Source organism: Cucumis sativus, chromosome 1, assembly GCF_000004075.3.
Source record: "Cucumis sativus cultivar 9930 chromosome 1, Cucumber_9930_V3, whole genome shotgun sequence".
Taxonomy (NCBI): Eukaryota; Viridiplantae; Streptophyta; class Magnoliopsida; order Cucurbitales; family Cucurbitaceae; genus Cucumis; species Cucumis sativus.
The window spans coordinates 22,952,429-22,979,501 of record NC_026655.2 but is presented as its reverse complement, the minus strand read 5'-3'; the positions used below and the strand labels follow the sequence as shown (position 1 = coordinate 22,979,501).

General features: G+C 30.6%; 1 protein-coding gene across 1 annotated transcript; it reads right to left on the bottom strand.

Moving 5' to 3' along the window:
• Nucleotides 1–15,686: 15,686 nt before the first annotated feature.
• On the bottom strand, nucleotides 15,687–18,786 carry LOC101213087 (cannabidiolic acid synthase). The gene is made up of 2 exons (XM_011650218.2): nucleotides 17,885–18,786; nucleotides 15,687–16,997 (listed from the first exon to the last, which is right to left on the bottom strand). Exons 1-2 carry the CDS (start codon nucleotides 18,765–18,767, stop codon nucleotides 16,246–16,248), a joined length of 1,635 nt encoding a protein of 544 aa, XP_011648520.1. The 5' UTR covers nucleotides 18,768–18,786; the 3' UTR covers nucleotides 15,687–16,245.
• Nucleotides 18,787–27,073: the final 8,287 nt, after the last annotated feature.

Genomic DNA, 27,073 nt, shown 5'->3' with positions numbered 1-27,073 from the left:
GTAAAAAAGTTATTGTTTTTTTAAAGTACACGAAGGTTGAAATTTTAAGGACCAAAACCTCGAAGTGTTAACTTTTGTTTAATACTACATTTGGTGCATACCTTGCAAATGTTATAATTTTTATATGATCCTAATCACCACATCATTAATTTTCGGCATGATGTCATGCCCAACTAATTCTATGGTGACCAACTTTTACAAGAATTAGATAAACTTAACTTGATACTAAGATCTGATTATTTATTTGTTTGTTATCGTTGTTATTATAATGTTATTAGTTTTTATTTTAAATTTATGAGTTGTTTTATGTTTTACTTTGGACATGAATAAAACATTTTTTTATAGTTATTCTTAATTTATTTTTCCAAACATTTCGTTTTGGTTGTTTTAAGTATATATTTCTTTAATAAAATGAATTAAACTTTAAATGTTTTTGTTTTTAAAATATTATTTTTATCTAAGTAATAGCCTTAACTTAAGTTGAAAAGTTGGATCGTTATACATCGATGGTATCAGAGCGAAACCTCTTCTAATAAGATGTGGTTCAAGGATGAATCAAGCGGAAGCTGGTGGGCATATAAAGTTCTGAGTTTTGAAGGGAGACATGAATGAACTTATACATATACTAACAAGGTGCACGTCCCTCTTTGGTGGCTCAATCATAGAAACTTCAAAGTTAAGTATGCTCAGCTTTGGAACAATTCTATGTTGAATGATCTCCTAAGAATTTTCCTAGGTTGCATGTGAGTGAGGACAAAGCAACCTAAAAGAACCTATCTTGCTTTATGGAGAGGAGTTCCAGTGCTCTTTGAAGACTTCAAGGCAAGCAAGAGGATAATGTTGCATGTCAAGTCGTAGGGCTCGTAAAGGAATACCAGAGTCGTTAGTAGTCGAATTCGAATTCCAAATATCCTAGTCTGAATTCTGGGTCTCGAGTGTTAAATAGATGTTGATAGAGATTATTATATTAGACTTCTACTAGTTTCTTCCAATGTTTGTCAATGTCATATCACTATTTATCATTGATAGCATCTAAATTTTATAAGTATTTTGGTTTATTTTGATATATTTGAAAACTTCTCTAAAAATCCCAATTTGTTAAAAATCTACTGATTAACACAAGTGAAAACTTAAACATCTAGCTCGTTTGACATAAAAGTAAAGTGTAAGTTTCAGGTTCTCTCTTCAATATGCTAAAACGTTGGGAAAAAAAAGTAAATGTGATTAAAATTGAAACTTGAGGGGAAAAAAATTCAATTATTAGGAACTGAATTACTATTTAATTTAATTGAAATTAATAATTATATATAATTGGAGTAATTTCTTTTCTTTTATTTCAATTTTCGTTTTTTCTTCTAACTTTACAGCAGTTTATAAAATGATGAACAATTGGTGGGAAATTTTGGCAAAAAAAAAAAAAAAGAAAAGAAAAGAAAAAGAAATTATGGGTGAAAAGAATAATATTAAAATTTTCAAATAGTAGAAAATTAGGGGGAAATATATAATGTTAATTAGAATTAAAATATAGATAAAAGTTGGTTTCAAATTTATTGCATCGATTTTGAAATATATTCAAGTTTTGTGGCAACCATATATTCTACATGTAGAATTAAATTGCAATTTTAATTTGACAAGTTATACTGTTGCCCGGCCAAAAGGGTTGTAAGTTTATGAATTATGATTTCACACACATGAATATTAAACTTGGAAGCCAAACATAGATTTCAACTTTCATTTATTGTTCAAATGAGAAAAATTGTAAACTCAAGTAGATGCATTAGATAACAAAAATATATAATTTTAGTTCAACTTACATATGAAAACAAAAAATTTGAAAAAAAAATAGAGGTTCAAATTCTATATAGAAGATGTGCCAAATAATAGTAATAAGTCATTTAAATTACTTATCAAAAGTATTTTGTTAATAATTTGTGCAGTAATTGTAAGGCAACGTTGGCTAAATTGGCATAAAACATAGGTTAACAAAATTGTTTTGATGGTAGAAGTTTAGTTCTCTTTGAATATTGTGATGATAAGAAAAAGTCCTGTATTTAAATGATCATGTTACGGCATATCGAAAGAAACTTAATGGAATCAAATGTGTGGAAATTTCCATGTATCTCAAGGCTTGAGAATTTAAGATATAGAAAGAAAAAAAACTTGTCCTTTACATTTTCCCCCTTATTTTGTATTAATTTTGAAGACGTTTCATATGCGTGAAAGAATGCTTAATCTTGGCCTTGAAATTCAACCTTTATCCTTATTTCCCACACAAATCTCAACCTCAAAAAAAAAAAAAAAAAAAAAAAAAAAAGAAAAGAAAAAGAAAAAATATTATTGTTAATATGTTAGAAACGAAATATTAAAAAGAAATAGAAATTTTATATTATCTTTCTATTAATGTTATATTTTTTTTAATTTTTTATGTAGTTAATATGTTATAATTAACTCCACTAACGTAAACTATATACATCGTGAACTAAAAGATTTGATATTTGAATTGGTTCTATTCACAAGTTGGAGTGATTTATTTGGAGTGGGTACTTTTATATATGTATGTTACTAAGAGGAGATCTTTTATATATGTATGTATATACTTACCCGGTATTTTTGTATACGTATGTTTGGATTTGAATAAGTTTTTTTTTTCTATAAGCATCCATGAGCTTGTAATAAATGATAAGTAACTATAACTGTTTGGCTAAATAATAAAGGGAATTACTTGTGTTAAATTCACAAGTTTGTTGGAAAATGTTTATTATTAACAAGCTTAAAAATAAATTGTCGATTGAATATAGGGAAGGAGTATCCCAATTTTTAGAGTTGGCAAAGTTTCATGTTAATGATTCCAGATGAAATAAGATGTCTATTGAAAAATTGTACGAACTCAATACAAATGTTAAATTGTGAAATATCTCCCTCATATTGTCAATGGGTATATCATGGAAAACCCGTCAACTTATCTACATGTTTTGAAAGAGTTACAAAACATTCAACGCAAAATGATGAAGAAGCTAGTAACAATTTTTAAGAAAATGAAATGTTGAATCTTATAAATGATTTACAAGTTTCAATAGAAATCAAAGAAGCAACATAGAAGAAGGGATCAGGAATGAAATGCCCTTTAATGGTCAAGAACGAGATACAATTAACTTATTTGAAAATTTAATGAATAATAAAGAACGCAATGAACTACCCTAGTTGTTCATAACTTTCCTCCTTAAACGTATTAGTGAGTTGATGCATATTAAAGTTCTCAATGGCTAGAGTAACAAATCATTTAACATGTTGAGTGAAAATTGGATGACTTAGGTCTATGTTATGAGTCCATTATTCATTCATGTAAACACGATTGAGTATTATATTGGAATGAATGAATTTGAAGATTTGCAACAATGTATAGTTTTTGGTGAGTCTCGGTACAAAGTTAATGATGGCAAAAGTAAAAAAAAAAAATCCACATAAATTATTATAATACCGAGATTAAAGTGTTTGTTTGCCCTGAAAGAAGCACTTTTGACATGAAATGACATAAAGATAGAATAGTTGAAATTGAGGATGTGTTACAATTTCTAGCTGATGCAGAGGGGTTGAAAGCATTTAGATCGTGAACTTCCTCATTTCACTTCAGATTCACGAAATGGTTATTTAGAAGTAGCTTCAGATGAGTTTTTAATTTGTTTGGGAATATGAGTACTTCATACAGTATGTGGCTTGTGGTGATAATCTCTTATAATTTTTCACCTTAGAAGTGTATGAAAAGGAATCCAACTTTTTCATTTCATTGCTCATACTTGGTCTGAGATCTCCTAGAAAGGAAATTGATGTGTTTACCTATAACTTTTGATTGAAGAATTGAAAGAGTTGTGGACACTATTGGTGTGCATATTTACGATTCTTTTACCAATGGGTTCTTTCAACTATATGCAACCTTATTGTGACACTATTGTGACACTTTTGATTGAAGAATTGAAAGAGTTGTGGACACTATTGGTGTGCATATTTACGATTCTTTTACCAATGGGTTCTTTCAACTATATGCAACCTTATTGTGGACCATTTAATAACTTTCTTGCCTATGGTGACCTATTCGGATAGAGTACAGAAGGTTATCAGACATGTTCTATATGCATGAAAGATAAATCGTCATTCGAAAATAAGAGAAAAAATATCCTTCATGGGACATATTATTTATGTTATCTTCTAAAAAATCACAGTTGGCATAGAAGTAAGCAACATGATGGAAAGGTAGAACCTAGACCTCCTCCAATTGTAATGATCGTGACCTCCTCCTTCTACGCTTGAGAATATCTTCTTGACAACAATAATGGTTTAGAGGAACGCTTCCCTTAAATTGTGATTAACTTTAGTGTATGTTGTGATCAAGAAATGAAGATAAAACCTATACAGTGACATACAATTGAGCAACATGCAAGACCACAATGTAGAACACAATGGTCGTGCAACACAGAATAATTCCTACTCGATAAGCATAAGCGGATTTCTTGATAAACAAGTTCGGCTTACTCAATAAACACATACAATTGGCAACCCTAAAAGGAGCTTCATAATTTCGTAAATACTCAAATTCTAGAAGGAAAATAACTCTCATTTGGAAAAGAAAAGTCACACTTCTAAAAAGGAAAAAATCGGACAAAAACTTCTAGATGCGTAATTCTAAGTAAGAAAAATATTATGCAGGAAAAAATCTTTTGATGTCATGAGCAAATATTAAAACTTTGTTCGAGACTAAAATAAAGGAGATGATAAATAATATCCTCTAGCTATATCGAAAGTAATTAATTGCGAGAATAGCTAACATAAACAAAAATAACAAATAACACATAGGGATTTGTTAACCCAGTTTGGTGAATATACCACCTACGTCTTGGGAGCTTTCTGCTTAGATAAGAAATATTATTAAGATTCAATAGAGTAATCAACTTATCAATACTCGAAAGTAAACTCTTCTAGTTAAACTACTCTTTTAAGTTATACAGAAAACTTAAATAAAACAGGCTCCCCAAAATGTGTGATTAAATCTTATCGAAGACAACTCTGGCTTCCCCTAAGTTTGTTGAATGCAGATCAACTATCTTAGTCTTCAATATATTTCTTATCAGCAACATAAAGCCTCTTGCAAAAGTTTAATAATACATCATAACAAGCAACATAAAGCCTCTTGCAAAAGTTTAGTCATACATCATAACAAACAAGACAATTCAACTAACTTCACGAATAATAATTGTTCGAGAGAAAACTTCTCTCAAATAAATTTTATGTTGATGTGCACACAAAACTAAGCTAATAGCTTAGTTATTTGAAGGTCACAATAATCTTCTCTACATAAGGAGATAGATGAAAGATCCATACTATGAAGGAAAATATTTTATCTCTAAATATTATCTTTATTTAAATAGCCATGTTAATATAAAAAGATACTTATTATTTTTTTATTTTAACTAAAAATATCCAACATAGTCAGTTGTATTAACCATAGCCTTTTGAAAAATATAAAAACAACCTCCCAAATCTCGAACGCTATTTTACTATTTACTATAAATTTTACTATTTTAGATTTATCATTTTCTTATTCTTTGCTACAAAATTTATTATTTTCTTTCTCAAACACTAAAATAGTTTACACCTCAAACACATAAATTATAATTTTAACAAATATTTAAATAATCTACCTCTTAAAATACAAACTATTATAACTCAATTATAATAAAAATATAAATTATTATAACTCAATTATAATAACGTAAGACTGTAATAACAAAATTTGAAACAAACATTGGAGGATTAAAAGTGAGAAAAAGAAGCAAATCCTAAATCCCAAGTCCAGTAAAAAATCATCCCAAGTTAATAAAACCATAGTTCACACAAGATGGTAGAGAGGAGAAGAACAAATTAAAAAATTAGGCACAATGGAAACTAAATCACCACAACTACACAAGTTTAATTTCTTTTTTCAAACATAAACAAAATTGTATTTAAACCTTTTTTTTAAATGAGATTTCAATGTCAACTAATTATTACAATAAGGTCAATTTTTTTTATTTAACAAAGATAAATGTCCAAAAACGTACTTGATCAAAGTCATAAATTTATATTATTTTCTCTTAAGTCGTTTTCAAAATATAGTAAATATAAAAAAATATAATTAACATTGATTAACCATATGTATCACTTATTGATGTTGAGAGCCACTAGATGTTCATTAGGGATAGATGGTCTATCAATCTGTATCAATTTTATAATTGTGCTATATTGTAAATAATTTTAATAATGTTCTGAATTAGTATCGCATAATTTTAAGTATGATTAAAAAACAAATAGACAATCGGATAACTTTTGTTAAAAACACAAACTTCAACCAAAATATGTAACTTCAAGGTTAATATTATTTTTAAATTATTCAATTTAGCATCGCAAGTACGTTTTATGTATAACTAATTCATTGAAAACATACAAAATTATTTTTCTAAACAATGTTTCAAGCGAGGACTTATTAAACTATATAAAATGTGTAACATTTTTTTCAAGTCTAGTAGTGCAACTTGGTGATATTTGAAAATTTCTAATAAGAAAATATATACAACTAGAAATCAAGATGAAGATTGATACTTTTCACGAACCCTTCATTATTTGTCAATGAAAAAACCTTTTATGTATTTATTTAAGAGAAACACCCATTTTTTGGGTGCATTTATTATTCTAACACCAAGTTATAGTTCACATCACATGGGAATAATGTAAGAAAAGTCCAAAGTAATTAAAATTAAAAACTCAAAAATTAAAATATTATTTTGTACTAATCTTGAAGTTTCTCACTTTTATTTAAGAAAATAAATTAGTCACCAATGAATCATATTTCTATGTTTGGTTTCACATGTCACATTAAAATTGGGTCCATTTTAAATGGCCATAAATATTGGAATTTTTAAAAAAATAGAATAAAGCGTAAAAATATATATTTACACTGTTTAGAATAATTTTGAAAAAGAAAAAAGTTCATGACATGAAATAACAAAAGTATCCACGCAATTAATCGATAACACAACATAAAAAACACAATTTTGTACCAAGTCTAACAATTTTGTACCAAGTTTAATGATCTTGTACCAAGTCTAACAATTTTATCTTTGTCTATCTGTGATAGACAACTGACTATTTAAATATTGGTACACGATCGTTTAAATTTTGTACCAAGAAAAAGAAAAATATGAGAGATGAAGAGAAAATGAAGAAATTGCAAACAAGAAGTGGAAATATGAAGAAAAATAAGTAATAATATGAAAAAGAGAAGAAAAAACGCAAATAAGAAGAAAAAAAAAAAAATTGAAAATTTGTCCCACAATAATCAAAATCCAATAAAGGTTTCATGGACTGTCTTAAATTATTATATGGATCATAAATATTTAACACTTTTGTTATATTTATGTAAATTTACAATAAATATAACTATATAACTATTATTCATGGTAAATTTACCATAAATATAACTATATATTCAATTCATTTTAAAGATAAGTTTGCCATATCATTAGACCGCTATAAATTTTTTCTTAGGCTTCATTTTACTATATCTTCTTTGGTAGAGCTCCGATGTGAGAGTTAATTGATATAAATCATGTTGGAATAGTTATTTCGAGTTTGATTGGACACTTCAAAACACTCAAACCAAACAGTAAATTAAGTTGAGTTTCTTTGCCTTTAAATAATTAGTTAGATTTAAGATTAAGAGCCGAGAATAAATCAACTAATGTTATTGAGATCTATTAAGAAATCAACAAAGAATGTAAAAGAATAACTAAGAGAATCAATAGTGCACTTAGCTACGTCCATGAGACAGAATTAATATATAGTGCACTTCTCTAAATTTTATGGTCATAAACATAAACATGACAATTACATAAATAACTTACATTTTGAGATTTATTTAGTTGGTCATTCAAATGCCACAACTATATATTCATGCTACCCAATAAAATCACCAACATTTTTTTTCATGTAATTCATCAATATTCACTACAAAAAAACAAAAAAAAAACTATGTGCGAACGTAGAAAAATGCACAAGGAATATTTCGTTCGAACAAATAGATTTAGCTGACGCGCAAGAAGACGAGGTCGACAATTTGGGCTTAAGGTCGAGGTCGTTGAGCAGGCATCAGGATGTGTGATACTACTTCTAACGCCATTTGATCTATGTCAGGATATATTTAAAGTGTACGGACGCTGTCAGGTATAGACCCACCCTCTTTCGACGCAATTTTCTCACAATTAGCAGTGTTTGAAATATAAGATTCGTTTTTATGCACGATTGATGGTGTAATTTTAGGTATCGGGATATAGTGTACATCCCAACGCTTCGAAGGTGCATTGGAAATTTTTTTTATAAAACCTAACATGTCTCCTTATTGGAAGCATATGATGAAGACTCCAATAGATAATCACCAAATAGAAGATTTAAGAGGAAATAAAATAAATTGGAAGACTTTAACTTTTTTCTTTTTTGTGTATTCTACTTCTCACTTGGATGATTTAGATTACAACATTTCAATCTTATTTATAGGATTGTCATGAGCATAACTCAAACCACAAATTAAACACAACAATTTAAAACTTACACTTACTTAATATGAAACTCTTACTAAATTAACTCTAACATTTATCTCACATCCTTTAATTACTTTTTCTAACTCTCATAGATCAATTCACATATAACTTATTTATTTAAAACATGTTTAATTTTCAACATCCTCCCTTAAACATGTTTTCTGAAAAACTCCAAGCGAAGTTATTAACTTGTTAAACATGTTGGATCGGTATGGCAACCCTAGAGGGAGGTGAATAGGGTTTAAATAAACTTTTTGACAAATAAAAAGTAAAATCAACTAATTAGATACTTTTTAAATTTAAATAAAGAACTTTGTAAACTTTGTTAAATAACAAGATTGATAAAAATATATGAATGGAAGTATGCAATCAAACTCAACCAATAAGAGTATGTAACTAAAATTAAATTAAAAAATAATTAGAAAAGAGTTAGAGAAGAAGACACCGTAATTTTATAGTGGTTCGGTTAAACTCAACCTACATCCACTCTCCCAAACACCTCTTGGGATTTTGATTGAAAATCTTCTTTGGACTCTTTCCACGGATTTGAGTCGAACCGATTCTTGCTCCTTTTTCGGGTTCAAGAGTAAACTCGATTCTTTGCACGGGTTAGGATCCAACTGTTACAATATGTTGAAGTTTTTAAATCACGCAAAAGAAAAGCTCTCTAAAAGAGTGAGTATACAATTTGAAGCTCACAAATTTAATCCTCACAATACAATAAGAAGCTCTCAAGAATAAGATGAAAAGAATAAAAATTGGAAGCTTTAGAGAGAATAACAATGTTGGCTTTTTGCACTTTTGAGGATTGTAAAGATTTTTTTGATCTTGTGTAAATGTGAAGTATTTAAAAAGAGAGGAAAGATAAATTCAAAATCATTTGGGTCATTAGATATAAGTAAAAGAAAAATGAATGGTTAGATTTAAACTTAATTAGCCGTTAGACACAATACAAATAATAATATAATAATATGTCTTTTCAAAATACTTTGTTTAAAAAGAAATGAATAAAGCAACTTTACCATCTTTTAAAACAACTAGCCGTTAGACACAAGGAAAGATAATAATATTAAAATTATTTTCTTTTTAAATTCATTTTCTTTATAAAAGCCAATAAAACATAACAAAAAGCCACATTTGTTACTCCTTCATTGCTCCAAGTGGCTTTCTCTAATTGGTTCAAATTGAATGCTTGGTCGTCACGTCACCATCTCGGGTATTTTTCTGTTAACCTTCTTTTAGCAATATTTTCTTCATTTGAACTTTGATTTGGGAAGAAGAAGGCAATGAAGGCTACATGGGATGATAGTAGTGAAAGTGAAAGTGAATTAGTTGAAGAAATGGCAAATCTTGGTCTCATGGCTCATAGTGACAAAGATGATGAACATGATGATAAGGTAACTCTAGAACCTCTTTCTATTGATGAATTATTTGAAAATTTTGAAAGCATGCAAAATGACCTAGAAAAACTTAGTTCTAAGTATGTTGTGCTTAATTAAGGACAAAGAAGGTTCTCTTATCAATTGTTTTCAAGTATGATCTTTGTGGTGAAATATATACATGAGCTTTATGGTTATACATCTTGATAATAGAATTACTTGTTGATCATGTGTGTTTCAAGTTATTTTTCTTCAATGATTTGTCATCATCAAAACATAAATTAATTGAATAATTAAAATAAATTAATTTGAGATTAAGGGCCAAAAAGCCAACAAAACACATTAACATTGAGTGGCTTTGTGAAAATATCTGCAGTTTGATATTCAGTCTTCACAATTCAACTTGAACCTCCTTTTTTGAAATGCAATCTCTGATGAAGTGAAATCTTGTATCAATGTGTTTGCTACGATCATGGAGCACATGATTCTTTGCTAGAGCAATTATTGACTTTGTCTACATGGATCACAGTTGGATCATCTTGCAAAATTCCAACTATCTTTAACAAATTTCTTAACCATAAAGTGCATGATAGACACATGAAAATGTAGCAATGTATTCGACCTCACAAGTGGATAGTGTCACAATAGATTGCTTCTTAGAACTTCAAGTAAATGCAGTATTGCCCACAAAGAAAACAAATCCACTAGTGCTCTTTCGATCATTAAGTATCTCTAGCTCAGTCATTATCACAATAGCCTTCAAGCTTGAATTATTTAGATGAAGAATAAAATAACTCATAGTTAAGCGTAACTTTGAGGTAACGAAGAATTCTCTTTACCACTTTCAAATGAGTAGTTTTAGGAGATTCCATAGATCGACTCACCAATCCAACGCTGAAAAGAATATATGGTCGTGTGCAAGTTAAATATATCAAACTCTCAACCAAACTTTTGAAATATGAAGGATCAACATCTCCTTCTTCATATTTGGACAATTTGGTCACAGTTTCAATCGAAGTTGTAACAGGCTTAGAATTGTTCATATTGAACTTCTCTAGAATTTCTCTAGTATAACGTTCTTGAGAGATGAAAATACCTTCTTCTGATTGCTTCACCTCAATGTCAAGGTAATATGACATCAACCCTATATCTGTCATTTCAAATTCTTAAGTCATCGCCTTCTTGAGATCTTCAAACATACTTGCACGACTTCCTGTAAAAATTAAGTCATCCACATACAAACAAACCACCAAAATATCCTCCATGATCATTAGTTTTAATATAAAGAGAAGGTTCATAAGGGCACCTCAAATACTTATTATCAAGGAAATATTTGTTGATTATGCTATTCCACATTATTGGTGCTTGTTTCAATCCATATAATGCCTTCTACAATCTTAGAACTTTGTCTTCTTGGCCTTTCACAAAATAACCAAGAGGTTGTTCTAAGTAGACTTCTTCTAGATATCCATTAAAAAATGTTGATTTGACATCCATCTAAGAGAACTTCCAATTATTTTGAGCAGCAAGTGAAATTAACAATCTTATGGTTTCCAAACAAGTAACTAAAGCAAACAGTTCATTGTAATCAATGTCATTTCTTTGAGAATATCCTTTTGCAACTAATCTTGCTTTGTATCTCTCCATTTCTCCTTTTCTCTCATTTCTTTTTGTCTTGAACACTCATTTGACACCTACTGCTTTCTTTCCATTTGGAAGAATGGAGAGTTCCCACATATCATTCTTTTTTATGGCTTTTATCTCTTCATCCATAGCAATCTTCTAATTGTCATTTTGCGAAGCTTCTTCAAAATTCAAAAGTTCACTGTCACCAAATTAGACAAAAAAAAAAGAGTAAGATTATTAAAACTTTGACTTAATTCTTCAGTTTCATCATACATGTCTCGTAAGCTTCTCGTGCCACGAGGCCCTTCACTTGAACTTGCAGATGATGAAGGTGTGTTTGGTTGTGGAGTGATTGGCGAGGTTGGTGGTACTGATGGAGAAGCAATGTCACTAGGCTCATCACAATCATCAGGAAAAACAAAAAATTTGTAGTCTTTCGGTTCATCATTCCAATTCCATGATGCTTCTTCATCAAATACAACATCTTTGCATACCATCATCTTCTTTGTCATTGGATTATAAAGCTTGTAGCCTTTTGAGCTTGCATCATAGTAAGCAAAAACGTGTTTCTCACTTTTATCATCAAGCTTACTATGCTTTTGATATGGTATATGCGCATAAGCCATACATCCAAATACTCTCAAATGAGCAATGGATGGTTTTCTTCCTGTCCATGCTTGTTGAGGAGTTTTGTTTCACAAGCTTCTAGTAGGGGAGGGATTTGACAAGTACATTGCACATTTAACAACTTGTGCCCAAAATTCTTTTGGCATCTTCTTGTTCTTCAACATGCTTCGAGCCATGTTAAGTATTGTTCGGTTCTTTCTCTCAACATCATTTTGTTGAGGAGTAAATGGAACTGTTATAGATCGATGAAATCCATTTTCTATGCAAAAAGTTTTGAATTCATTTGAAGTGAACTAACCTCCCTTGTCTAATCACAAAGCTTTTATGTAATAACCACTTTCTTTTTCAACAAGGGCTTTAAATGTCTTGAACATGTCAAATACTTCTGATTGCTCCTTGAAAAAATAAAACAAGTTTTTTTGCTGAAATCATCAATAAATAATAAGAAATAATTGTTCTTATCAAAAGAACTTGGTTTGATTGGTCCACAAAGATCGGTATGAACCAACTCTAGTAGTCTCCCTGCTCTCGAAGATGATTCTTGTTGAAAACTCTTCCTTGATTTTTTTCCGTAAAGACAACCTTCACAAAATTGATATGGATGTTTAACATATGGCAACCCTTTCACCATGCCCTCCCTGGCTAATAGGCTCAAGCCATCAAAGTTTAAATGCCCAAATCTCAAGTGTCAAATTCAGTTTGGATTTTTCAAACATGACTTTAAACATTTCACAACATTAGTTTGAATGTTTAATAAAAACATTCTATTTTTTGACATTTGGACTTTAGCAATCATATTGTCATGATTATCTCTTATCAAAAGACTATAATCCTTCCTAAAAATATTATAGTCTTTCTCTAAGAGTTGTCCCAAACCCATAATTGTTGTTCTTCATATCAGGCACATAATAAACATTAGAGATAAACTCATGCTTTCCATTCTTCAAATTGATCAAAAAATTTCTTTTTCCTTTAACTAAAATTTTTGTGGCATCACTAAATACAATATCGCCACCAATATATTCATCAAGCTCCACGAAAATTGATTTACTTCCACATACGTGATTACTTGCACCACTATCGAGATACCATGCATTGTTTTCACATGTTTCCACACCTTTACATGCTAGAAGCAATGATAAATTATCGTTTTCTTCATTTTTCTCAACATAATTTGTATTTTATTCAACTCTATTTCTGTATTCCCAAGAATAATGGCCAAATTTATGACTATTATAACATTCAAACTGTCTTATGTCATACCTCATGTCATTATTTGATCTTTCTCAATTTGACCTCGAATAATGTTTCTTCCATGACCCCTTGATGAAGTTGAGTTTGAATTACTCTCATCAAATTTTCTTTGACCACAGTTTTCTCGACCATGACCTCTGAAATCACCACGTCCATGATTACTATCACGTCCTCACCCTCAATTGCCTTTTTCTAGGTTGTCTTCCTTGTCTTTTAAATTTAAATTTTGACTAAAAAAGTTGTTCAGCTGTATGCGTGTTCTTCTTAAGAAGCTTCTCTTCATGAGCTTGTAAAGAACTCAAAAGTTGATCAATGGGCATTGTACTCAAACCCTTTCATTCTTTTAGCTACAACGATGAAATTGAATTTTTCATCCAATGAGCGAAGTATCTTTTCTACTACTTGCTCATCACTTATTGTCTCACCATATCTTTTCATTTCATTTACTACTGCGAGCAATCTTGAAGTATAATCTGAAACCGATTCAGACTCCTTTATATGCTGTGAAATCACCTCTCCAAAATTTGTCATGCTTGATGTGCAGTAGTTGCTCCAGAAATTTTCTTCAAATTTAAATCATCAATGGCTTGAAGAATGATGGTGAGAGCCTTTTGATCTTTTTTCTTTGAATGTTGTAAATTTTCTCATTGAGCTTGACTCAAAACTGTATCACTTTCTGGTTCTTCATAACCATTATTAACAAGGGGCACTTGCAAAAATGGCAAAATAAGTTATAATAATTAAGTTCATAGCACACATACTTTATTATTTACGAAAGTGGCAAAAACGAAACTCAGTCCACACATCAAGAGGTAAAATGTCACAAATGCCCTCATTACTAATATATGTTTGATACACCTTATACACGTCTGATACACCTAATACCCCTTGATACACCCGATACATTTGATTGATGTACTTGGTGCACTGATACTTTTTTATACACTCAATAACTTTTGATACACCTGAAACATTGCTAATATATGTTTGATACACTTGACGCACTGCAGATAGATTTAGTATTCTTCACTTATACACTTGATATACTATTGATATACACTTGTAAACTTGGTTCATATACTTGATAATTATTCACTTTACTCATATGTTTTAACAATATATTGTTGATATACTTGATAATGATACACTGAGTTACATCATTTATATACGTAATAATACTCTAATTAACTGCAATAAAATTTAAAAAAACAAATCACATAGTAAGTATATTAACCAACTAATACATGTAATATAAATATATCACAAGATTGATATACAAAACAGAGACAAAGTAAAACCAAAACAAAATTAATGTAAAAAAATAAAACAAAATAATTTAGAATCAGATTCAACTCAAAATACATATCGAATAAAGTAAAATAAAAAAATCACAAATGAAGTTAAATTACTCTTATCAACAACCGTTATATTTCATATTGCAATTATTGTACTATTGATATTTCTAGAATAAGAATAAACAAATAATTAGAGCTTTAAAAAGTGAGAGAATAAATAAATAATGAGTAGGACATTAAAAAGAGGAAGAAAAATAAGTTATTGAAGGGTATACTTGATAAAGATACATTGAGTTACATCATGCATATACTTAATAATCCTCTAATTAACTGCAATAAAATTAAAAAAACGAAAAATCACGTAGCAAGTATATTAACCAACTAATATATATAATATAAGTATATGAATGATGAGAATATGAATGAGACTAAATAAATAATGAGTAGGGCATTAAAAGGAGGAAGAAAAATAAGTTATTGAAGGGCAGTTTAGAAATAATAACAAATTTAAGATAGAGAAATGAGAATTTTGCCATATTTGCAAGATTCTAAAACAATGTGCTATAATAACTATATCATATTCTCAAAATGTTATCCTAAGCAAATGCTATCCTAAGCAATTTTCCTGTTAACAATATCCAACACATCTTGTGAACCAAGTAGAGCTTTCATTCGAATAACCAGTTATAATTTTCTTTCGTAAGTTGAGGTACTTGGAAGGGAACTAAATTTTTGTTTGCCATTAACAAAAAAAAATAATTTTTTATATTCCAAACTCAAGCTCTGATACCACTTTATTGGAAGCGTATAATGAACACCCCAATAGATAATCATCAAACAAAATATTTGAGAGGAAATAAAACAAACTTTATTGGAATACTTTAATTTTTTGTGTGTATTCTATTTCTCACTTGGATGATTTAGATTACACCATTTCAATCTTATTTATAGGATTGTCGTGAGCATAACTCATGCCACAAATTAAACACAACCCAAAACCTACGCTTAATTAATATGAAACTCTAACATTTTAACTCACGCTCTTTAACTTTTTCTAACTCTCATAAATCAATTCACATATAACTTATTTATTAAATAGACCACGACTAAGAATATAGACCACAACTAACATTAATGAAGTCTATAGTACACTATACTTGGACTCACCATTAACAAGAAGAAAAAATCATCGTCTAAATTAATTAGCGACCATGACCATGACCATGACCATGACCATGACCATGACCATGACCATGTCATATCATGGTTATCTATATCAAAACTTTTAGTAGCAACATGAAATACGAAATTGAAAACCTTAAACACACTGTTTTAGTACAATACAAGTGCAAATATAAGAACTTGAAATTCCAACCTAAAAAATATAAGAAGTAACCATGTCAACTATTATTGGCTGACATAGTAACATAGTTTAACCTATCAAATTGCACTATATTTTATGTTTTTTAGGGCAGGTATACTTTGCTCATTTCTAAAGAAATCATTGGGATCAATCTTAGTTTTAAGATGCACTAGCCTATCAAAATTCTTCCCAAAATACTTGAACCCCCAAACCCTAGCATGACTATAGGTTGCTTTTCCATATTTATTGTTCATTCCAATGTCAAGATCTCTATAATTACAATACGTTGCCCTTGGCGATTTTGAGACAAAAGGAGTCATGTAGTCATAAATATCTCGTATCCAATTTAGATGCCTTTTCTCTGCATCAATGCTTTGATCTTTCCACTTGACATAGTAACCAAGTTTGTATATATTTCCAGCACGATGTGGGAAAGGAATTTCGGATTCGGAAATCTCACTCATTCTTCCTCCATAAGGAATAAACATAATTTGTGCAACTTCTATGTCTTGAGCTTTCAATCTTTTCAACATAGTTTTGAATGCAGCCTCGGACATTGGTTTCTTGATATAGTCAGATTTGATTTTGGTGCTTAGACCAAAAGGAGGTGTTCTATTGAGTAGAACTTCAAAGGGTTCTTGGTTGGGGAAGCCAGCCATTGTTAGAACTGTTTTGATCCAACTCATTTCTGAACATTCTTCCTTTGACAAATTCAGTTCTGGAAAATTGGTGTTCAAAATTGGCATAAGCTCATTTACCTTTCCTAAAAAGAAAGAGGAAAATAGAGCTGTTGGGTTTATTTTGCCACTTTCTTGAGTTGAATTCCCACCTGCACATATCATCAACAATTGGAATTTCAAATGTGTATTCATGTTTTATTGATAACTAATTTTCGTTTTCTATTTCTAGTAATTTTGTTTCTTGTTTTCCGATTTTTGTTTTAATTTCTAACTTTTCTTTACAACAATAACCATATTTGAAAAAGATAGAGGGTAACAAATAACTTTTCCTTACACAACTAAATTCAGATATTTAAACATGCATGTACTGTAGAAAATTAAATAAAAGATAGAGGGTAATAAATAAATTTATTATGATAAAACAAGTATAGAAACAAATTTGAGAGAAAGTTAGAGTCATGAGCAAAATATATTATATTGTTCTCTAAAAAACTAAGTTTTAAAAAAAAAACAAGAGAGAGTTAATTCATAGGTAAATTCCAATAGCAAAAATATGTTATAATAAACATTTTTTTGTTGTGAAATCTTCTTGAATTATAATCAATGGTGAGTGTTTTGATGTACATATGTACCAACTGAGTTAAGCTCTTAATGGTAATAATTGTTTGTGTTACAAAACAACTATCTTAGAGTAAAATAAGAAAAGTTTTTATACTCCATATACAGCCCTAATTTTTATTTTTAAAAACTATGCTTGTTTTCTTAATTCCTTTTTAAACTAAGGTTGCCATCTCAGGTTGTCATCTGATTTTAGGAAAACAAAGTGTACTAAATTCCTAAGAAACAAAAAGAGTTTGTAAAACCTATTTTTCTTTCTTAAACATTAGATTTTGAACACACCCATAAAATGTAGGCAACAAACAAAGTGGAAGGAACACTTTTAGGGCTACTTTTCAAAAAGAAAAGAAAAGAAAAGAAAAAAAATGGTCACTTGATATTAAAAAATAACTAAAAACAAATAGAAATATTGTAATACCAGTGAGACTAATGCCAAGTAAAAGATTTTTATCCAATTTGTTAGTGATGTATTGCCATTTATGTATCAGCTTGATTGTATCTTCTTCCTCCAAACTTCTTTGACTTCCACAGATGGTCACCGTCGCCGGAACTCGAACAAGCTTTACCTTCCATGCCACAATAATTCCAAAGCTCCCTCCCCCGCCACCACGAATCGCCCAAAACAAATCATCCCCCATTGACTCTCTATCATAGACCTTCCCATTAGCATCAACAAAAGAAGCATCAATTACATTGTCAGCAGCAAGACCATATTTTCTCATCAACCATCCAAATCCACCACCGCTTAAATGCCCGCCGATGCCCACCGTCGGACAAGAGCCAGCAGGAAAAGCAAGTGTTTGACTTTTCTCACCAATTCTATAATAGAATTCACCTAGAGTTGCCCCAGATTGAACCCATGCATTTTCGTTTTCGACATCAATTGTAATAGATCTAAGATTTATTAGGTCAACAATGATAAATGGGACGTCGGAGACGTAAGAAAGACCCTCGAAGTCATGGCCACCACTACGAATTCGAATTTGAAGGGCGTGGGATTTGGAGCAAAGGATGGTTGCTTGAATGTGTGAAACATGTGAAGGAGTGATGATGGCGAGTGGCTTTGGGGTTTGTTTCCTTGAAAATCTAAGATTTTGAATGGAGAAATTCAAGACTGAATAAAAGGAGGAGTTGATGGGAGTATAAATGAGATTAGAAATGGAGTAATTAGTGGTTAGAGAGTTATTGAGAAGACATTGGAGAAAAGCTTCATGTGTTTTAGTAGAAACTGCCCATGATGGAGATATGAAGGATAGAACAATAAAGAAGAGAGCAAAAGGGGTTAGAAAAAAAGACTTCATGACTATTTCGAGGCTTTGGTGTATTGAAAGGCTGCATTATTTGTAGGAGAATTCAAGCTTTAATTAAAGTTATACTTTAGCATCATTTAAAAGTAAAAATTATACTTACCATCTAATTTGTTTATTATTTGAATGTGTAATTTTGTACACTGACGTCCATATTTGAGAAGGTACTAAAAATTTAGGACGACTTCAAAAATAAATATGTACATGTTTTTTTATAAAATTCACATTTATTTTAACTATTTTGATAAAATATTTTTTAAAAAACACTTCATTTTTTAACCATTTTCTTTAAGTGACTTGCTTTTTTAAATAAACATTTGAATGTGTGTTTCAAGCACACAGGTTTATTTTGTCTCAAATTATGCATTGTTTTTCAAATATCTTTGCTAAATCAATATATTTTTATAGTAATATTATTGTTTATATACTCCTGAAGACCTGCATCATGCAGGCTATACTGCTAAGTAAATAAAAGGTGTGTGCATCATGCAATGGTGAAAGTAGATATTTATATTCATTAATATTATATAAGATTGAAGTAATGAAATAACTAATTAATAATTGTAATGGTAAAATGTCATAGAACTATTGGTGATAGAGATTGATGCACTTCTATCGATATCTATCGATGACACTAACAAAAGTTTATCATTAATTTTTTATCTATTTATTATATTTTAGAAATATTTGTATTCATTTTGCTATATTTGAAAACATCTTGTATATTTTAAATATTTTAAATGCATGTAAAAATTTGAATATTTATCGATAATCAATATATTCTTAATTAACTAAATTAAATTTTGTGGTTAGATGTTTAGTTGTCTCTTTCCCTAAAGAAAAAGGGTGAGAGGATTTTTATTATTTAAAATATATATTTAACTTAATTGTTGATATTTTAGTTTATTGTTTTTTCTAAGTTTAACATGTGTATTTAAAAAAGAATGTAAATACATGGATTCATCTCTCATATCACATAGAACAATATAAATTATTATAGATTTGCGGATAGGTTGACGTAAGTTTAATACCATAGCAAATTCTAATTAGAATTTGAATTTTTTCTCACTAAAATGGTTTGATGCTTTTGAATTTCTTCTCATCTTATAATTTAATTTGCGTTTTGCTTTCAAATTGTTATAGTGTTATTAAGAAAATTATAGGAGAGAAGCATGTTATGAGCTTAAACAATTTGATAATTAACACCCATTGTTATTATGAAATATTTAAATCATTAAAGTAAGCATTGACCAATGATTTAAGGTTTGGATCATGCCATAGGGAGCAACTAATGAAGTATTATTGTATATTATTGTGATACACTATCTTTGAAAGAATCATGTTTCATACTGACTATTGACTATCAAGCGTTTATCATGATACATAATCACAACAATGCACCACTTTTACTTATGGTCAAATATAAAATAAATATTGAGTTTGTGATCCAATATAAAATGAAAATTGAGTCTATAATCGAACGCTTTAAAATTTACAGTAATGATAAACTAACCAGTTTAATTCAATTGAAACTGTCGAAGGATCAAAAGGCTCTCACAATTAAAAATGTGAAACTCCATTTGATTATTGTTTGATGGTTTTCAGATTGTTATCTAATTACCACTAATTAATTGACATTGATATTGATTGCTATTTGATTGTTGTGATTACTGTTGTTATTTGATGTTCATTGTTATCTGATTACTATCTTATATTGATTGTTAATTTAATATTGATTATTATCTAATTGCAAATGATATTGATTGCTATCTAATGACCTTACATTTGTTGTCTATTGTTATCTTATTACTTTTTTTTTTTTTTTTTGTCAATTAGTTAGGCTTATGATGATAGTCATTTGATATCTTTTGATTTTCATCCAGTTACTTTTTTTTATACTAACTTTATAATATTGAAACATTGATGGGGTATATTAACACATTGAAGATGAAATATTTGAGGTATTTCTTTCCCAAGTAGTTTACTTTATATTTATTGATAACATATTGAACAATGTTGTATATAATTGATATCTTATACTTAGTTATTACAAGTTTACAGGTCTTTATATCGGATTATTATAACAAGGTACAACTCATTGAACATCACTTAGCAATCTATTGAAACTACGTATAACTTATTGGGTATATCACATTAGTAATTACTTATTAAATATCATATATCAAGTGATAATAAGTAGTGTTTATGAGGGGAGGTTATATAATACCAACCATAACAAACAAATATCAATCGAATAGAAATAACAAAATACATATCAAATGACAATTAAATCTCCTCATTCTTAACTTCATCTACTCTAAATTTGTGTTGTTCAGTTTTTATATCCTTCTCTTCTTGCTTTACTTTTCATTTTTACAAAAATGGTCCAAAAACAAAAATAAATAGATTCTTTAACTTATCTCTTATTCTTCTTTTTTCATTATGAAGCTTAGATAAAGAAAATGAAGAAACTAAAACCCGAGATAATGATGAAATTGTAGACCAAAAGAAGGAATATTGAGTTAGAACGTCACAGTAGTTGTCGTTGCTTGCGAGTATGTAATCTTTCATTCTATTCTCATTTGATTTATTTAATATTTTAAGTTTGAAAAACAGGTTTAAATTAAATATAATTATTAATTGTTTAAGGTTGAAGTGTTGTAATAAGAAAATTAGAACAAATTTAATTTGGAAAAAAGACTTGAAAATTTAAGTGTTGAAAAGATGAAAATACTAAGAAAATGGCCAAAGTTAAAGTTTAGTGTTATGTTGGAGGTATTATGGTCATTTCCTTCTCTTTCCTTTTTAATGAATTTCTATATGAAAAAAGATTCAACTCTCTTCTTCTCCTGCCCCATTCTTCTAGAGACGTTGACTGTCTCCCTCCTCTCGAAACTTCTCTTCTGCCAACCACCTATCTCTCTCCCTCACACGCCGATCTCCTACACCAGACGACAATCACATGTTGACGAATACCAGTTGATGCTCTTGTGTCTCTCTCTATCATGTGTTAGTCATGATGCACTCCAGCCACGACGTGACTTACTGACGCCAACCTCAATCGTCTTTGCTTTACTTGCCTCGCTGGACGACGACCAACTCCATATCGAACCCTTTGCAGATCGCGCAAAATTTGAGAATGTTTTTGTGGTACAAAAGTTTTTCACACCCCACCCCAAATGCCACTTTGTGCGACCAGATAGAGACGTGTGGTCTAGACACTCATTGCATATCTCCACACGAGATGACACGCTAAATGCCTAGTAAGCGGAACAACTTCTTATCATGTCTTTTCGCGAAGCCTTTGCCTCAAACCTAGACTTTCTTATTGCAGAGGAATATAATTTACAACTTTTGGACTTTGCTCCATTGTCTAATACTCTTTATATGTTACAACTCATCCTTAACTCCTAGGCGATAAGCACAAAGAAATAATAATGAAACAACAAAATAACATAACTACTTCTCTTTATTAGCTTAACACTTTTATAAGGTTCATGCATTACAAATGACATTCTTTTTCTCGTAGAACATAAACTAAAGTTGACTTCTAGTCCACCTTTCCTCGTCCACCGCCTAACGCTGCTCTTTGTGCAGATGTTTTCAGGAGTATAAGAACTTTGATTTCATCCTTCTACTTAAGTCGCCAACAACCCAACTTAATGACAATCTTTAGGGATTTATTTCTCTAGCTCTGTTCCTTCACGTTCAACGTTGGACAGGCTTTCTTGATCTAAGTTGAGCTCTCTATATTAAGGAGCGATTCACTTACCAATCAAATCTTTAAACAGGAGTTAGGATGACACAACTTTGCATACCACATAAGTCTACACAACCAAGTACCCTCTTTCTTTTCACTTACTTGGCTTCTACGCCTGTCTTTCATTACTTACTTGGCTTCAACACCTAACAACTTGAGGATGGGAAAACTTAAAACGTAAGTCAAAGACTTAGTGAGTGATGAGTTTAAGGAACACCTTTTTGGAGAATACAACAAATGAAATATAAGTAATATTTATGTCAAATACTCAAGTATATATATATCAACTCATCAATCCATAAACACAGGCTTTTATCTTGTCAGAACAGCCAAAACCATTATGAAGAAATCCATACGATTCACATCATCACATAATCGCTACTCATCACCAGGACCTGGGATTCTCCCCTTGCTTGGACCTATGACATATTTCAACCAGCGTCTCACAAGTTACCTAGGATTTCCACTAGCGTATCTCTTGCAAACCATTTTTTGCCTCATCGACTTGGGGATTCTCCCCTCACCTAGACCTATAAAACATATTTGAACCATCGTCTCACGAGTCACCGAGGATTTTTGCCAACGTCTCACAAATCATTTCTCGCTTTATCAGTCTGGGGATTCTCCCTTCGCTTAAACCAGAAACACATCTCAACTAACGTGTCACGAGTTTTCTGAAATTACCACCAGCACCTCGCATATCGTTCTCGCCTCATGGGCCTGGGATTCTCCCCACGCCTAGACCTGGAATTCATCTCAACCATTGTCTCACGAGTTACCTGGGATATCCACCACCGTCTCATAAATCATTTCTCTCCTAAAGGGCCTAGGATTCTTTCCACGCCTAAACCTGGGATTCATCTCAATCAGCGTCTCACGAGTTACCTGAGATATCCACTAATATCTTGCAATAGATCTCATCACCACACAATACACGACTAGTATCATTACAAATGTTAGGCCAACGACACAAAATGACATAACAACACAATACCATTTAAGTCACCGTATTACGAAAGGATATAGCCACGTAATTACTCAGAAAAAAATTCTTACAAATATAAGAAACATAATATAGCACTTCAAACATTCATGAAAATCATTCACAAGGATATTGATTTCTCATATGAAAACCATTAATCAAAATGCAGTTTTATGTGTGAGAACCACTCAAAAACAATTATTTGTTTAAAATGATCATATGCCACCGCATGACGCTTCAATTAGTAAAAAAAATCTCCTTTCTTGGCAGGATATTTCTTCAATAGGACTTCCTTTTGGACCAAGGTCTCACAAGTTTTCAAATGTGTTTTCCAATAATATTTACCTAATAGAGAGATTAAGTTTACTTTTGATTTAGTAACTAGTATAACATCATACAAAATGGCACCAACAAAAGTGAAGGAGTTAAAAACTCAACTGTGAAAACTGGTGGATAGAGTTACATTTAGTAACTAGAAAACATGAATGTTTCCTCATGTGATGCACTAATTTTGTTATGATAGTTAAAAGATTGTATCCCAAGGTTATGTATCGATTACCGACACCTAAACTAGGTAATAATCCATAGCAAATATTCAATGCCATGTTGATGATTTGTTTGATTGGTTAAAGAATACCTTAGTGTTCTTTAAAATAGTTGAGATCAAGATATCATAAATTAAAGATTAGGGTTTAGGGGGAGTTTATATTTTGGTCTAGGCGATATGTCACTAAGCATATTCATTGCATGCAATATCCTCACTATGTCTCTCTATATCGCGTAGTAACTATGTCCTCATTGAGTACAAGTTTTCCTACTACTTCTCTGAATGCAAGCGAAACAGTAGGCTTACCTAGATAATCCAGGATCGAACACAAGAAATTGATTTAAGACATTATTTCTAGGAATTACTTAACATCTAGGCGGTATAAAATAATTAAATTATAACAAATGTAAAAAATGCGAGAGTAAACCTACGTAACTAAGCCTAGAGAGTTTGTAAAGAGGGAATAAGATGGTGAAATCGTAATGCGAACTAAATTGTATTCGAGAAGTGAGAGAAGGAATGTGTATGCATTATCACACACGATTAAGTAATGTGATAACCTTGATGTGCTATAACTTACTCAACCATGCTTATGATTAAGGTGTGTCACACATGATCACCTTCAGAGATCCTATGACTAAGAATGATTAGGCAAGATATATCTAGAAGTGATCACTTATAAATCGTATAGGAAAATTAAGGACAACAAGTTCTCAACGCCTAATGCCCACACTTGTTCACTTTTTTGGGATACGAATTTCGAAAGTGATCTCGCAAAGGAACAAAACTCTTCCTTGCGTGCATTAATCATGTCCTTGCTACTTACCCTCTCAAGTAGTTGGCGACTTATGCTAGTCAAGTGATGAGAATAGCTCAACTAACACGATAAGACTTATAAGCAAAACTTCTTATCAAGAACTTATCACTAATCTAAACTACAAATAACACATTAACTGATGGAGAGTGAAGACATGATGGATTGAAATGGGTATAATAATGCAATATATTAAAGAATGTAGGTTTTCAGACATTGTACAATATGAACACATATATTATAGAGAAATACAGAAATGGAAGACAAAGAAAATGGATAATATTACAAATTAGGGGGAAATGGAAAATATGAAATTTTCTCCATTTGAAAGTTAAGCTCTTACTCTACAATCTGTCCGGAGAAGAAGATAATGGACTTTACAGGTGGTGAAAAGGCTACTCATTTTCGTCTCTCTCTAGGTTTTTAGCTTGTTCAGGCGTCTTTGTGGTCCATTTAAACTTTCTCCTCTTTGGTGAAGGAGACTTTTTATAGGGTGATTTTGGCGGGAAAACTTATGTTCTTAATATTATATTTCAACATTGTATGACAAAAGCCATATGTGGTATGTCACATAACCTCCAACTACCATTCTTATCATCTAGCAGACCGCTTCTCATATTGTCATTTGGTTTTCTCACCTATTCTTCTCGCGCGAGACTCTACAATTTGTTAACTTCTTCTTTTGTTCATAGATCTCTATTTAGATACTGAAAACCGTTTAAAATAGGCATCATGCTTATGTAAAGTATATTTCTAAGTACTTATGCGTTTTCAGCATAATGTTCGCGTTTTGATATGTTTCTTCTACATTTTGGTCTCGTTATTCTTTAAAAGAGGCTACAATAACTTGTATTTCTATAAGTTCGCAAACCAAATGTACAAAAGATAATGTTTAGAATGAGAAATAGGCATTATTAGTTTCTTGTAATGTTGTTGGTTTGACTAATGCACCAACTGCCTTTATTGACTTAATGAACCGAGTACATCAATCTAAAAAAAAATTGTCATTGTGCTTATTGTAGATATATTGCTTACTTTAAAGGAAAATAAAAACACAATGAAACATCTTAGAATACTATCTACAACATTACAAGACAAAAAAGAGTATGTTAAGTTCAGTGCGTGTGAGTTCTGGCATAGACAAGTAATATTCCTTGGTCATGTTGTTACAACCAAAAGTGTACAAGTGGATCCTCGAGAAGTCGAAGCAGTACTTAAGTGGGAGTGGCCTACAATAGTTACTGAGGTATGTTGTTTTCTTGGTCTGGAAATTATCAAAGTTAGCTCTTCAATTAACCAATTTGATTAAGAACTTGAAGTTGCGTGAACTAAAGTCTGCGAACAAAGCTTTTAGGAACTGAAAAGATGACGTGTTACAGAACATAGTTTAACAATTTGGATGCCTGCTTTGTACTCCAAATTTACAATAGGATGCTCCTCATCAGGGACTAGGTTATGTTCTCATGCAGAAAAATAAGGTGCTTAGCTTATGCTACCAGATAATTGAAGAAGAATGAGTACAATTATCCTACTCATGATTTGGCTTTATATGCAATAGTGTTGACGTTAAAAATATGACAACATTAATTATATAGAGATTGTATATGACTTTCTAACGCTGTTTATTTCGTCGATAGGTCTTCTATTTTTTAAAAAAAAATGGTGTTCGAGTTAAATTAATACTTTCTCTACAGTTACCTTGTCTGTTTCCAGAAGGACTGAAATGAACCGCACAATCTACAATAGGACTCAGAATTCATTTCAGAATTCATTTCAGAATTCATTTAAGGTTTAAAAATAGATATATAATAAGTAGTAGTAAACACACACCTTAGTAGACAAGAATAATATCAAGCTCTAAAAAGAAAAGTCTGATATGGCAAAGAGTCATACAATCACATAGCTTGAACATATAAATTTATAGAACACAAATTCAGTAGCTACCTTCAAACAATGTTTTCCATTCATAGCACTAAGAGTGAAATGAAATAATAAAAGAAAGATATTTCATATAATACAACGATAGTCATAAATAATAAAGCATGTCCTTATTCCAAAAGTTTCACAATGTGCAAAATTCAATGCAATAATCCACAAAGGAAAGGTCAAACCTTGAATAGAAACCAGCTGCCAACTCTCAATTATCTAATAGAGAGTATATGAAACACCCTTTCACGTTACAATCATCTTCCATACA

Excerpts from the sequence above, each read along its gene's own strand:
- LOC101213087 (XM_011650218.2), bottom strand. The coding sequence starts at position 18,767 with ATGAAGTCTTTTTTTCTAACCCCTTTTGCTCTCTTCTTTATTGTTCTA. Across the intron at positions 16,998-17,884 it reads ACTTGGCATTAGTCTCACTG|GTGGGAATTCAACTCAAGAA; the intron begins GTATTACAATAT and ends TGATATGTGCAG.